The 14308-nt window shown below is 41.4% G+C and overlaps 1 protein-coding gene across 1 annotated transcript in view; it reads right to left on the bottom strand.

Annotated features, from left to right (window-relative positions):
* Positions 1–13092, bottom strand: part of SP4 (Sp4 transcription factor) — a 97320-nt gene extending 84228 nt beyond the window's left edge. The window contains exons 1-3 of the mRNA XM_049893522.1: positions 12893–13092; positions 12373–12488; positions 10327–11881 (exon numbers count right to left, since the gene is read on the bottom strand). Of these exons, the coding sequence (XP_049749479.1) occupies positions 10327–11881; positions 12373–12488; positions 12893–12899 (1678 nt within the window). The 5' untranslated portion in view covers positions 12900–13092. The remainder of the gene's footprint in view (positions 1–10326; positions 11882–12372; positions 12489–12892) is intronic.
* Positions 13093–14308: the final 1216 nt, after the last annotated feature.

Below are 14308 nucleotides of genomic sequence, written 5' to 3'. Positions count from 1 at the left end.
TAGTACTTTCAGAGTTTCTGGGTGGCACAAACAGTTAAGCACTAGGCTATTAGCGGAAAGGGTGACGGCTGAAATTCACTTAGCCACACCTCAGACAGGCCTGGCAATCTGCTTTTGAAAGGCTACAGCCTTGAAAACCCTATGGAGCAGCTCTACTCAGCACATGTGGGGTCATCATGAGTCGGAACTACGACTAACAACACTACTTTGATCAGACTCTAACTGGGGCTCAGCATACAAGGAGTCCTGGTGGCGCCATGGTTAAGTGCTCGGCTGCTAACCAAAACGTCAGCGGCTCCGTAGAAGAAAAAACCTGGTGATGTGCTCCTGTAAAGATTACAGCCTAGGAAACTCTACAGGGCAGCTCTACTCCACCCGATAGGCTTGCTATGAGTTAGAATCAACTCGACAGCACACAACACTGAAATACACTGCTTCTTTTCCGCCTGTATACATCTCTCTCTCCCTATCTTCAACTGCACTTCACTTCACCAAGCTTTCTGATACTCCTTCTATACATAAACCTTCTCCTCTATTTCTGATATTTAATTCCAGCTAATTTTTTAATATCTATACCGGAAACTACTCATTCTCCCACTTTACTACTTCCTTCTTTTGGAGGGTGTCACTATGCAGAGATTTTACCAGGTTACCATCTTCCATATATATTTGCCTTTGCAATGTTCAAAACATTATTATACATATCATCTCCTCTGATTTTTGCAACTCCATGAAGGAAAAATGGAAGGAGTTAATATCATTATTTTACAAATGAAGAAAAGGAGTAAAGCTCCAATTATATTTGCATAGGATGAAACAGAATCAGGGCAGCACCCAGGCAAGAATCAAGGGTCCCAATTCTTAGTCCTTTGCTCTATTAAGTCTCCTAGTACTTATGTTTGCAGTAACAATAAACCGACTACTTGAATCACATCTCTGGATCAAGTATATTTTCTATTCCTTAGTTAAATCAATATCCCCCCCAAAAGGAACCTTCGTGTATCTGAATTATCATTTTTCTATTTAAAAAGGTCCCAATTATCTCTAAAAAACACATACGGGCTAGATATCCAGAGGCAAAAAAAAAAAAAAAAAGAAGAAACACAGCCGTGCTTACTTCATAGACTAAGTCAGTAAATCTGAGGCTGTGGGATACTTCCCCGAGCTTGTCCCCGTTAGGGTCCTGGATTTTCCAGCTGCCCTCTAATTCCACTCAAGAGAAAGAGAACCCCATGTCCATCCTGACGTGACAGCACCGGAGCCTGACCACGGTCAGAGCTCCTGGGGTCAGACAGCCTAACCACACAGGCTAGTTCAAATACGCCAACTTCAGGGGGCACTGAGGTATGAGACACTGAACACAGCTGTGTTTTAAAAGTAGTATTCACCGAATAAAAGGGTAAATAACATAGAAAAAGTAGCATCTAAGCACAGTGAGTCTAACAATTAATGAAGAACAAAATCTATTAATTTTTTAAAGTGTTGTGTTTATTGCTTAATAGAATACACCCTAATTATGCTGCTTCTATAATAAGAAAAATGGTTAATGTAAGAACATCAAAGCTTAAAGAAAAGAAAAACGTGACCTTTAACCCCCCTCTACAACAAAAACGCTAAATACTAATCAGTAAGTTCAACTAAGACTTATAGAGAACTCTGACCATATGCTGGATGGAAATACCTGAGAATAAGACCATGTACTCAGATACTTACAGAATAATAAATTTTAAAAATAAATCTCGTAATTTATCTAGTACTTTCTATATAGTACAAGAAATTCTTCTACCTTCTACGTACCTCTGACGGACAGCCAGCCTCTAATGCTGTAATGATAGGGAGATGACGACCTCATGAAACAAACCATTCCACTTGTCATGGATTGAATTGTGTCCCCCAAAGAATATGTGTCAACTTGGTTAGGCTATGATTCCCAGTATGGTGTGGTTGTCCTCCATTTTGTGATTGTAATTTTATGTTAAGAGGATTAGGGTGGGATTGTAGCACCATCCTCACTCAGGTCACTTCCCTGATCCCACATAAAGGCAGTTTCCCTGGGGTGTGGCCTACACCACCTCTTATGTCTTAAGAGACAAAAGGAAAGAGAAGCAAGCAGAGAGTTGGGGACCTCATACCACCAAGAAAGCAGCACCAGGAGCAGAGCACATCCTTTGGACATGGGGTCCCTGTGCCTGAGAAGCTCCTCGACCAGGGGAAGATTGAGGACAAGGACTTTCCTCCAGAGCTGACAGAGAGAAAGCCTTCCCCTGGAGCCAATGCCCTGAATTTGGACTTGTAACCTACTAGACTGTGAGAAAATAAATGTCTCTTTTTAAAGCCATCCACTTGTGGTATTTCTGTTATGGCAGCACTAGATGACCAAGACACCACTATTGTATACATATACACACACACATTCAACTGTTCCACCAAACAAAAGAGAACTAATTCATTTTCCAAAAAACAGCCCTTCATCTATCTGAAGATAGCTGTCACACATTCTCTTAGTCTTCTTTTAACACAGAAAATCCCTACTCTTCAATTATTGCTAGTACAAAATGTTTTCCACACTCCTCACACTAGGAACCCCTCATGATACGCTTGTCAGTTTGTCAATAACCCATTTAAAATGTGCCACCTAGAACTGCACACAGTATTCCAAATGTCGTCTGACTAGCATAAAGTACAGTAGGAGTTTTACTCTACTGTTAGTTCATAGTAAGCCAATACATCTCAAATCATTTTCACATGCCCTGCTGCCAAGCGAGGTTTCCCTTAATCTTGCATGTGTACAATGTCTCAACCCCTCTTTAAATAGAGAATTTTACCTGTTACATTTACCCTGCTAATTCTGGCCCAGTATTCCAGCCTATTAAGAGCTCTGGTGGTGCAGTGGTTAAGCGCTTGGCTGCTAACCAAAAGGTCGGTGGTTCGAACCCACCCGCCGCCCTGCAGGAGAAAGATGTGGCAATCTACTTCTGTAAAGATTTACAGCCTTGGAAAACCTATAGCGCAGTTCTATTCTGTCATATAGGGTCACTGTGAGCTCAATGACACACAACAGCATTCCAGCCTACTAAGATCATTCTGAATTTCAATTCCATCCCCTATCATATTAGCAAAATCTCATCTTTGAATTCAATGAATAGACCATCCTTCAGCCTGGTATTTGAAAAAACTGCTCATCAGGACCAGATCAAGGATAGAACCCTGTATCATAACACCAGATACCTCTATTGAGACTGGCAATCAATTAGCACTTTCATACAATTGTTCAATCAGCTATGAGCCCTTAAAGATATGATCATCAACAATGAAATCCCGATACATTGCACTGACGTTATTTTCTTTGTATACTCACCTCTAAACCCTAAAGAAAAAGATACGAACCTAGTTTTTTAGTGAACCCACGCTGGCTCCCAATGATCCCTGAATTCTTTTATAAATGCTCAGGGGCCAATCATTCAATAATTCATTCAAGAACTTTGTTAAGGACAGTTATCAAGCTCATTTGTCTGTGGTTTAGGATATTTTGAAAAACTGAGGTGCTTATTCATACTCAATATTCTGGAACTTTTTCCATGCTTCATGATTTCGGAGTTACGGACACTGGCCCAAAACCAAATCTGGAAACCCTTTCTGACTGTATTATCATAGCAAGCATCTGAATCATCTTCACTTTGAAAAGCAACTAAACATTATTGTCTCACTTATCTTGAACAAATATCTCAGAGCGAGTTACAGTTCTAGTCATTTCAGTTGGAACTGCATTTTCCTTGCTTGTTAAGAGAAACAGGGAGGAGAAGTGCTGCCTTTTCTCACTTCTCTTAATATTACGCCATTTTGTTCAAGCAATGGGTGTCTTTCTTGCTCAAAGTTAAAGCCATAATGTTGTTTAAAATAATTATAAAAGCTTTCCTTTCTTATGAGTTTCTGCTTTCTTGACAATACTCTGAAATTTTCATGCTGCTTTTTGTATTCATTCTTAATCCTGTGCCCTTCTTTTCATTGTCCAAATACAATATTCCAAAACCTGAGCTTAACACAAAGGTCTCTATGCAGCCACACTAGTTTTTATTAGCTTCAGTTCATTAGCAGAAAGAGGCCTTAACTGCACAGTATTTCATTTTTCAAAATCACTTACCCTTTCAAGGATTTAAGTATGCTAACTAATCAGATACAAAAGGGTGAAAAATAGCCCTTACCTGTGGACTTATCCTCGTAGCTTATATCACAAGAACTAAAATTTAGAATCAGAGATTACTTTAAATCATGACTCTACCACTCATGGGAGGGCAAATTTCTTGAAGAAATTAAAACTCGGTAAGGTTACCTGTAAAATGGGCACAACGATATCTATACTATGAGAATACTATGGGAGTTACATGAGGTAAATACCTAAATCTGCACGCAACACATAATAGGTAAGCAATAAATGTTTGTTTTTTTAATTCATCAGTTTCATAACAAATAAATTCATGTCTAATTGTAGTTTGGGAAAAGATACAAAGACGTCTCAACTTTTTGAGGAACCACTTACCTACAAGTAGAATTTAATAACCTCTTCAGTTCTGAATTTGCTTTTTAAGGAAAGAACAGAATACCACTTGGGTTCTACCATTAAATTCAATACTAAGGAGACCAGAGAATTGTGTTTTTTACTAACAGTATATTCTATATACAGCGCTGAATATTCAGCAAAGACAGGGACAACCTATCTGGTAGTAACCAATCTCAAGTTGGGTGCTCTTCTGTGTTCCCTAAACCTCAGCTAAATTTACTTACTAGCAAAAGATTTGCTGACAAACACAGAAATACAGTAGAAAGACAACTGGAGTAGAAGCCAAGATTCTAGTCCTACTTTGCCACAAAGTGCAAGCAAGTCATGGAAGCTTTCAGTTCCCTCCTTTAAAAAAATAAGGTTGAAGAAATGAAGGGGAAAGACGCTTGCTTATCTTTAAGTTATCTGAGTTAACTACGGTTTCACTAAACTAACCCTTTATGTCACCGCATACTTATATAAGCAATTTGTCATTCATCAGCTTTCCTTTGCCACAATTTGCTCATTCACTAGGTAGCAAAATGACCAGCATTACGAACATTCAATCTTAACTCATACCTAGATCAGAAGAGCACATACATATGTATGGCCTGGTATCAGGCTAGGTTACCCTTTTACTGTCCATCTTTACTATATCATCTCCAAGAACTTAATGTAGGGGTGCAGGACCAGGTCCATGGAACAACTAAAGAGAGGAAATAGCTTGCTTACATCTAAAACAGTGAAAATACAAAACGTCTTTATAAGGAGACGTTAGCAACAATATCACAAAAAGCTACAATTGATGAGCAGTTCTCTGTATATCTTCCAACTTAAATACTTCGGGAAGCCTATGTGGTGCAAATGGTTAAGCATTAGACTACTAGAGGAAAAGCTGATGGTTGGAACCCACCCCTAGACACCTCAGATGACAGGCCTGGTGATCTGCTTCCAAAAGACCACAGCCTTGAAAACCCTATGAAGCCTTGAAAACCCTGAGTTGCCATGAGTCGTAACTGACCCAAGGACAACTAAAAACATGTTATTTCTGTAAGATTTATGCATAGCATCCTTTTCCTACTTTCCTTCTTTATCATGTCGCCTTCTTTCTCTTCAACCTGCTTTTATGCCTGCCCCAATAGTCCTAAAGTATTACTTGTTATGTATTCCCTGATCTAGAATTTGAAAAACAGATTATTAAAGCTCTGTATTTCATTGCTCCTCCCTCTTATCCTGAAATTCTGTTTGAAAGACGCCTTTAAAACAAATATTAATCTGGCTCTACACTGAGTACTTTTACATCTTCCATGAAAAAATTAAAAAAAGACAATGATATTGTCACGTGGTCATCACCAAATTTTAAAGGTCATGGCATATATCATCTAATGGGTAAAACCAACATTGTAGTTCAGAACCTATACAGGGTAAAATAAGTCAGTTCCTCATAATGAATTTCAATCGATATAAAAAAGACCCTAAGATTTTCAAGAAATAAAATTCCAGGGATATACCTAACTTCTCTGTAAAAAGAAATAACCAAACACAGGAGTATATGTATATAAACCAAAAAAAAAAACCTATATATATATATATATATACATACACAAATATGTTATTTTAAGATGTCTACTAGGGAAATCCAAATTTATACAACATATACAGAAAGGGAAGGAAAACCACATTTGGATTAAATGACAACCCAATTTCCTATTTTTAGAAGATCTGGAAAAAAGTTTGGAGTAAGACACTGGCTAATGGATCAAGTTAGGTTTTTAGATTAAATATAAATTCCAATTATTTTCTTTGGTCCACATTTTCACCAATAATGAAGAATTGGCTCTCCCTTTCCTGGTTCTGCTACATGCCCAGGGTTCCTACTTTAATTCCCTGGAGAAGAAAAGGAAGGTAAGAATCAAGTTCTTTATGGGTCAACAACATTTTATCAACAAGTCTGAACTTCTTTTGTGACACAACTAGCATAACAATGTTAATTGCCACTAAAACTGACAAATATCTATTGATCAAGCAAAAGGCCTACAGTATAATGTGTTAACTATATCTGGTGATTAGGGTCAAACAAGTCAAATTCTTGACCACTACAAGTTAATTAGATTTAGATATCAGTGGTCTCTGTAAATTCTAAATTCTTTAATTAGAATTTAGAATTACTAAGAGGGTATAACTCCTGAAGTTCACTTATCTCGGGCTCTTTGGCTACCAGAGGGTATTGTAAAAACAGGTAGTTCTTTTTCAGCAGAATACCCTCCCCTTTCCTCAGTTAAAACAAAGAATGCTCCTAAACCAGCAATACAGTTAGGTGTTACCTTTGGGCTTAATTTCTAACAGGGTTTCTGCTCCTTCTTGAGTCAAAGGCAAACTCAGAATCCCAACAAGAAAACAAATAAAATGTAGGGTTACATGTAAAAAATATATACATATATTTTTTATTTTTTTACAGTTACTTAGCTAGATGCTAAGGCTGGAACTAAGGATTTTCAGTTGAGATCAAAACACAGAAACATATCATGCTGAACATATCAAGGAAGGAGAGAAAGAGGTCCCTCAGGTCGACGCTAACATTATTTCATAAAACTAAGCATGAAGTTCCCTGGCTTCAAGCACTGGTTTTGTATGATCTGTCTTACATACTTTTTTTTTTTCTTTTCTGTCCACATTATTCAGAGCCCTTCTCTACTCCACAAAGAATAAAGTGAGGATGATGCAGAAGTTTTAGTCCCCTGTTCCTAGGCTAGCCATTACACTCTATCAAAGCTGATAATTTTTTTCAAGCCCTGGTGATAGCTATCTTAAGTATTTAAAGCAACTTTTTTTTTTCAATGAATTTAACAAAATTAAACACCACCATTCATTCTCCCAGGGGGAAACATGAAATGACCAAGGAAATACTGAAAAGCCAGTGGGGACACAAAGTAAAAGATCTGAACTTCCAGGCTCAAATGTAAGAGATATAAACCCACTGCCACTGAGTCAATTCTGACTCACAGCGACCCTACAGGACAAAGCAGAACTGCCCCAGGCCCTTAATGCTCATTTTCACCTTTCTCCAGTAAAATACCTTGTGCCCCACTGGTTCATGTCTTAAAAACTCAAAGCCAAAAGAATTAGCTTCATTAAAACCACTTTGAGGCATTGCTCCCAATTCCAAATTGCAATCTTCTCCATCACTTTTTATACCTTAACTCTGGCAACATTTGTCAAGCATCTACTAGGCAAGGCAGTATGGTAAAATCTGCAAACAACTAGGCCCATGTTAACTGCACTGACTTGTCTAAATCAGAGTACCTTTCTGGTCTCACAGCAGTCTTCTCAAAATGTTTAAGCATGTCTATTAGAACATTACCCCTTCAACATTAACAAATTAAAAATTTTTAGTTTCAGGAAAAAAAAAAATCCAACTATATGAAGTTCAAATGTCCTCATACTTAAGTGGACCCCCAAACTATGTAAACACTTCTTTAAGGAAAAAAATAAAAAATTATCCCTGAAGATAAAGAAAAAAAAGCTTATCTTGGAGAGCTTAGCACAGTCACCAATCAATACACACATGTACAATAAAAACTATACAGTTGTATTTACCATCCAAATCCATGCACTGACAGGAACTCTGAGGCACATGCGAACTAGCTCCATGCCCACCTGCTTATACATCCTGCCTTTTGGTTCAAGCCTGGTCACTGCTGATGACTAGCGAGCCTTACAATCACCAAGAAAATTTGTTTGAAATGCAAATCCTTGACCGCCAACCACAAAAAATTGTACTTCCAGATGCTGGATTCTGTGTTTATAATGGGCTCTTCAAGCAAATCTGAGTCAGGCAATTAAGAAGATATTTTGAATAACTGGCTTAGCCACACGATGGGCAAGGAAAAATTCTAGATTATAATGGATATCAACTAGAGAGGCAAATAATTGATATTTCTAACTTAAATTGTAAGTTACTCAATTCTCTTAGTCATATTTCACTAATGCTTAAAAACCAAAACCAAACCAAACCCGTTAAGTCAGGGTGATTCCAACTCACAGCGACCCTATAGGACAGAGTAGAACTGCCCCACAGGGTTTCCAAGGAGCAGCCGGTGGATTTGAACTGACGACCTTTGGTTAGCAGTTGCGCTCTTAAACACTTAATAGGCAAGACAAAATGTCAGTGACGTAACTTTTGCTTTGACAGTTCAAACTGTCATTCAAACGACCAGATATTTTTTTGAAATACTCAAGTTATTGTCTATGTTTAGAGAGAGCTGGAACAAAGAAAGCTAAGAATTTTAACCCAGAGAAATTCACACAACCATACCGCAATAGTTTTAGGGGGAAAAGTACTACACTCAGAATACACTGAGTAGATTACTGAGCTGTCCAATACCGTAGCCATTAACTACATGTTGCTATTTAAATTAATTAAAACAAAATAAAATAAAAAATTCAGTTCCTCAGTCATAGTGGCCACATTTCAAGTGCTCAGTATCCAGATATGGCTAGTGGCTAACACAATGGACAACACAGTTACACAACATTTCCACCACAACAAAACATCCTATTGGATAGCACTGGTCCCGAGATAGTGGATATCTAATAAAAAATGTAACCTTGGTTCTACTGAATCAGAAGGTGCTATCCGGCAATTTTCCATTTTACATATATACATCTTCTTTAAGTATTAACTGCACAAGAACCCTATCGAGTTTTCCTGTAACTTCTTTCAAGAAAAGTCATTCAAAAATGACCATATTACACATTTCAGATTAGCAAAACAAATATTTAGAGAGTTCTGAACATATCAAAGATGCTAAAACCAGAACTAGGTTAGAATCAGTGAGAGATGTTTAATTATTAGAAAGCACAAGATATTAGGTAAAATAAGACTGTGGCCTAGAAAAATTAAAACAATTAGACTAATTTTCCAAGTACTTCAGAAGTCCCTATTAACAAATAAGAACTGCTTTATAAGTGATTTGAGAATGACCTTTCCCCCATTAATTCAAATTAGTGATATCTTATCATCTTTTTAAAAATTTCTTTCCAAAACTACACACTAAAACATCTATAACTAATCAATGTAATGACCATAAGGTTTATTCAAATATAATTCTATAAACAAAGGACTATTTTTGATGTCACAATCCTACTTCAATAACTTTAATTCGAAATCCTCAGCAAACCCTGATTCTAGTAAAAAAAGTAGCTATAAAAGTTAACTGAACAATTTGCAACTTAAAATTTTATCTCCCAACTACACCAGTATCTAGTTTAAAACAACTCAGTATAATAAAACAGAAAAGCCTGGGTGACAAGATACTTCAGCTGAAAAAGAAACTTACAATTAAAAAAAAAAAAAGTTAACCTTATTACACTGGAGAATTAAAACTTCAACAGACTCAAAGATCTATACTAATACAATTTTAAATCTACTTTCTCTTAAAGAAGAGAAACATCGTTTTGACTAGGGTTCTTTTTGAAAAGTTCAAGTACAACCTCTAAATTCAGAAGACAATTATGATTCTAATCAGAGACAGTTCTACAAAAGAATAATATTCATAAACTGTCCATCTAACAAATTTAACACATAAAGCAATACTAAAATCTACAAAAAAATTCACACTGATCATTACAGAGTTACAGTTGGTAGTTTAATACTACTGTTTTTTATTCCTTATAATTATCTGTTTACTTAAGACAGCTATGACAAATCTCAGTGGTAGCCAAAAAAAGCAACAATAGTTATTAAAACTGTTTAAAAGGTACTTAAAGAGAAAAATGTAGTAACTTACCTGCAACACTAGTGATTGTAACAGGAACTCCCTGCACTTGAACGCCTGCAGCACCCAGGTTGGCAACACTCACTGTCTGAAGATTAGGCACTGAAGCAAGCTGGGCAGTATTCAGAGTTATTGGGGCACCAGCAACAGCCACAGGAGCAATCTGAGCAAGAGTTGTGCCACCACTTGAAGACACTGGGGTGATGGTTAATTGTTGGGATAATCCAGCATTCTGAACTTGCAAATTTGAAAGACTCTGAATATTCTGAACCTGTACAGTTTGCCAACTGATTTGCCCTGAAGGTGTTAAAGTTGGAGCCCTGATAAGCACCTGAGTCGGATTTACTGCTTGAAGTTGAACATTCTGCAAAGGCTGCTGCTGGATGGTCTGAATTGTCTGCCCTGACTGGAGTTGAAATGACTGTGGTGGAATGGCCTGAATAATCTGTTGTTGAGGCTGCTGGATCTGGATCTGTTGTAAAATAGGCTGGCCTACAATTTGCACCTGCTGAAGAGAATTTGATTGATCCTGTGTATTCTGTAGTCCATTAGACTGAAGCTGACTAGAGCTATGAGCTTCAGATTCAGAGGCAGCAGGTGTTTGAGATTCTTCAATGGTGCGTTCAGAACTACTAGCTGATGTGCTTGCATACTGGCCCGTATCTGCTGAGCTCACTAATGTGTCACTACTAGTCAGAGATGTTGAAGCAGTGGTTGTGCAAGTAGTGGACGAGGATGGAGATTCTGGCATAGTACTGGCAGAAGCAGTGGTGGTGGTGGGTGTGGAAACTAACTGATTTCCATTGGAAGTCCCATTATCAGTAGTAGTAGCAGGCTGGCCAACCTGTCCAGTCCCTCCTCCAGCAGCCACGTTGTTTATCACTGGCAAAGCTAAAGTCACTCCTCCGATGTTAATTGGTAGGGTCGTTACAACTTGAGCCTGAGTACCAGGGAGGGTTTGTAATTGCAGTGGTATTGAAACACCAGGTCTAATTTGGACTGGAACTGTCTGATTTGCCAGGTTTTGAGCAAGAATATTCCCAGAAGCTGTCCTGTTAGCAGCCGTGAGTATAGCTTGATTATTACCTGCAGAGATGAGCTGAATTTGACCCTGCAAATCCTGCAGAGATGAACTAGTAGGAGGACTGATTTGGATTTGCTGGCCTTCCACTGCCTGAAGTTGCGGAATCACTTGGTATTGTACATTACCACTTGGATTTTGTACTTGTATGACTTGGAACTGACCAGGGGTGGAAGAATTACCTGATTTCGTTTTTGTAGGAGATGCGCTCCCATTATTACTGCTAGAAGAACTAGATGAACTAGAAGCTGGTTGAGAAACATTATTTTCTTTTGAAGCAGGGGGAGTGGAGGCAACAAGTTGCCAAGCGTTTCCAGCAAGTTGTGTTGTTACCAGTTCTAGCTGTTGTGGTTGATTTTGAAGCTGCACCAGTCCTTGGCTTGGATCTATAATAATTTGTTGTTGTCCAGTTGCTTGATTTTCACCAGGAGTCCCTATTTTGCTGCAAGTAGCTGCCAGTAAAGCCAGAGGAGAGGGCTGAGAGTCCTACCCAAAATGGGATGGTAAAGGAGAGGAGGAAAAAAAAGTGGGCAGATTTAGTGGAAGCCAGTAGTTGGGATGTTTTGTTTTCTGACAGCTCTAAATATCAGAACTTACTCAGGAGGTGGGGGCAGAAATCAAAAAGATACATGAACAAAAGCAATAAGTGATCTGCCATACATAAAGTTTAAATAAAAGGGAATTTCTAACAAACTTTCTTAAAGTGTTATTTTCCTAGACTTAAAATGCCTTCGGGAAAATAACAACCGTTTTCTTATAGTCTGAGTTCCTGATGTAATTTTAAACAATGTTATACCCTCAAATATGTGAAATCTGTATGAATTTACAATTTAATTTTTAAGTTCCTCACTTTCAGGAAGATGCTTTGAGTGGATAAACATTTTTATTCTGTTCTGCACTTCTGGGCATTTAAAGGATATAACTCACTCTCTCCCCTAATGTTTCGGAATGCATTTTTTTTATATGCTTGCTTTTACCTGGGAGCCTGAGGTTTTGGGTTTTTTATTGTTATTCTCTGGCTCAGAGGTTTTCCCTCCTTCTGTAGCCATCGCCACTGCCGCTGCCGCCTCCTCCTCCTCCTCCTTCTTCTGGTCTGCAACAAACCCCCCACGTACATGACAACAGGTTATTAGGATTATTATTATTCGTCTTTCCCTCCCCTCTTCTCCCCCTCCCCCCCGCCCCCCCGAGCATTAATCTCCATAAACCCGCGATCCACGCAAACGGGAGGAGGTGGGGGGAAAGGAGGGAAGGGAGGAGGGGGATATCACAAAACGTGGTTTGAAACCCGACCCATCGGCTCCAGAGCAACACCCAGAAAGAGGTTGTTCTCTCTCAGACATTAAGACAAAACACAGCCCTCCCTCGCTCCCTCCCTCCCTCTCCTCCTCCTCCCCCCCTTAAAGCATCTCAGCGGCCCCAGGGGAGGGGGGAGAACCGAGCAGGGTCTCGGGAGGGAGGTGGCGAAGGAGACCGAGGGGGGTGGAGAATACGTACCGCTCATCCCGCATTAACAGGACAAACCCTCAGATGGAGACACTGGGATAGAGGTGGGTGGGGGTGGGGGCGAGGCGGGAGGAGAGGCCGGTCCCGCCCGCCCGCGGTGGCTCGGAGGAGGCTGTAGCTGGCACAGGCTCTGCCTCTTTTTCCGCGAATGGCCGCCGCTGGGCTGTGGCGTAGCAGCTCCTCTCTCCGCCCGAGCCCGGCTGACTCGCCCTTGATTGACAGCCGCGGCGCGGGCCGGGGGCGGGGCCAGGGCGGTGCGAGCCCGGCCGACTCCCCACCCCCCTCGGCCTGTCTCCGCCGGAGCCGCAGACTCTCCACCCCTTCCCCCAGCGGATTGGCCGCCGACCTGCCGGGGGCCGGGGCGCTGGGGCCGCCTCCTCTCCACCCCCTTTCTCGGGGTGATTCTTTCAGAAGCTTTTCTTTTTCTCTTTCGGCTCCTCTCGCGCTCTTTCTCTCGGCGTTCTAGCTGAGGCGCGCTGCCGGTAGGCCTTCCATACAGCCAAACTTGTTGTCTCAGGATATCCCGCCCCCTACTCATTTCCCAGCGCTCTCCCCTCAAAAACCAGCTCCGGCATGCCCCTCGAATTGCCACTGAAGAAAAAAGTAGAGCTTTTGCTCAAGGGAAGCGAGGGGGGCGGACGTGAGGACGCACGGACCGCCAACCGCCCGGCGTGGAGGGTGAAACGCCCGGTGCCCCTGCGCAGGGAGCATGGCTTTCCTGAGGCGCATCCGGACCCGGGCGCCCTTTTTCCTTGGCTTGTTCCCTATTGGCTGAGCCCGTGGTGACGCGCGCTGAGTGGTGGGAGAAAGGGGGCGGGGCGCCTCCGCAAAGCCTGTCGGCCTTAGTAGTTTCCGGCGGCCGCGGCGGCACCTCCAAGGCACCGCCTCGCTCCCGCCCCCGACCGAGGCCGGGCTGCCAAGCGGAAAGCTGCCCGAGGGGGCGGTGGCGGCAGGGCGTGGCCGGGGCCGAGTGGGAGTTGAACTAAGCGGGGGGGAGGGGGAATGGGTGTTGTTTGCCTGGGCCTATCCGCCGCGCGGGGCTGCCCAAACCACCTCTGCCACCGCCTCCTCGGCTCCAAGCCGCTCCCCGCGGGGCGAGCTCACACCCGAAGCGCTCGGCGATTGAGCGGGCGGCGGCGTGGAGAGGCGGGGTTTGCTGTCCTCAGGGTTTGAATGAACCCGGCTTCTCAGAGCAGTGACTGCGTCTTTCCTTTCTTTGCTCGCCTTACCCGCTCAGGCCCCCCGCTTCGAATGCGAGGCCTGTTTTCCTACAGAAAAGGATCTTCCATTTTATTTGTTGTCTCTCTGCCTGGCTGTTGGAGCAGAGCAATGACCCCTTGGACAAGGTGGCATCGTATTTTGCGGAATAGCCCGCGTAGTTGGTGGACTTCTCACGGTGATCGGCTT

This window comes from Elephas maximus, chromosome 8 (assembly GCF_024166365.1).
Source record: "Elephas maximus indicus isolate mEleMax1 chromosome 8, mEleMax1 primary haplotype, whole genome shotgun sequence".
In the NCBI taxonomy this organism is placed as follows: Eukaryota; Metazoa; Chordata; class Mammalia; order Proboscidea; family Elephantidae; genus Elephas; species Elephas maximus.
Note: the sequence above shows the minus strand (reverse complement) of the source record. Positions and strands in the feature narration are given on the sequence as shown.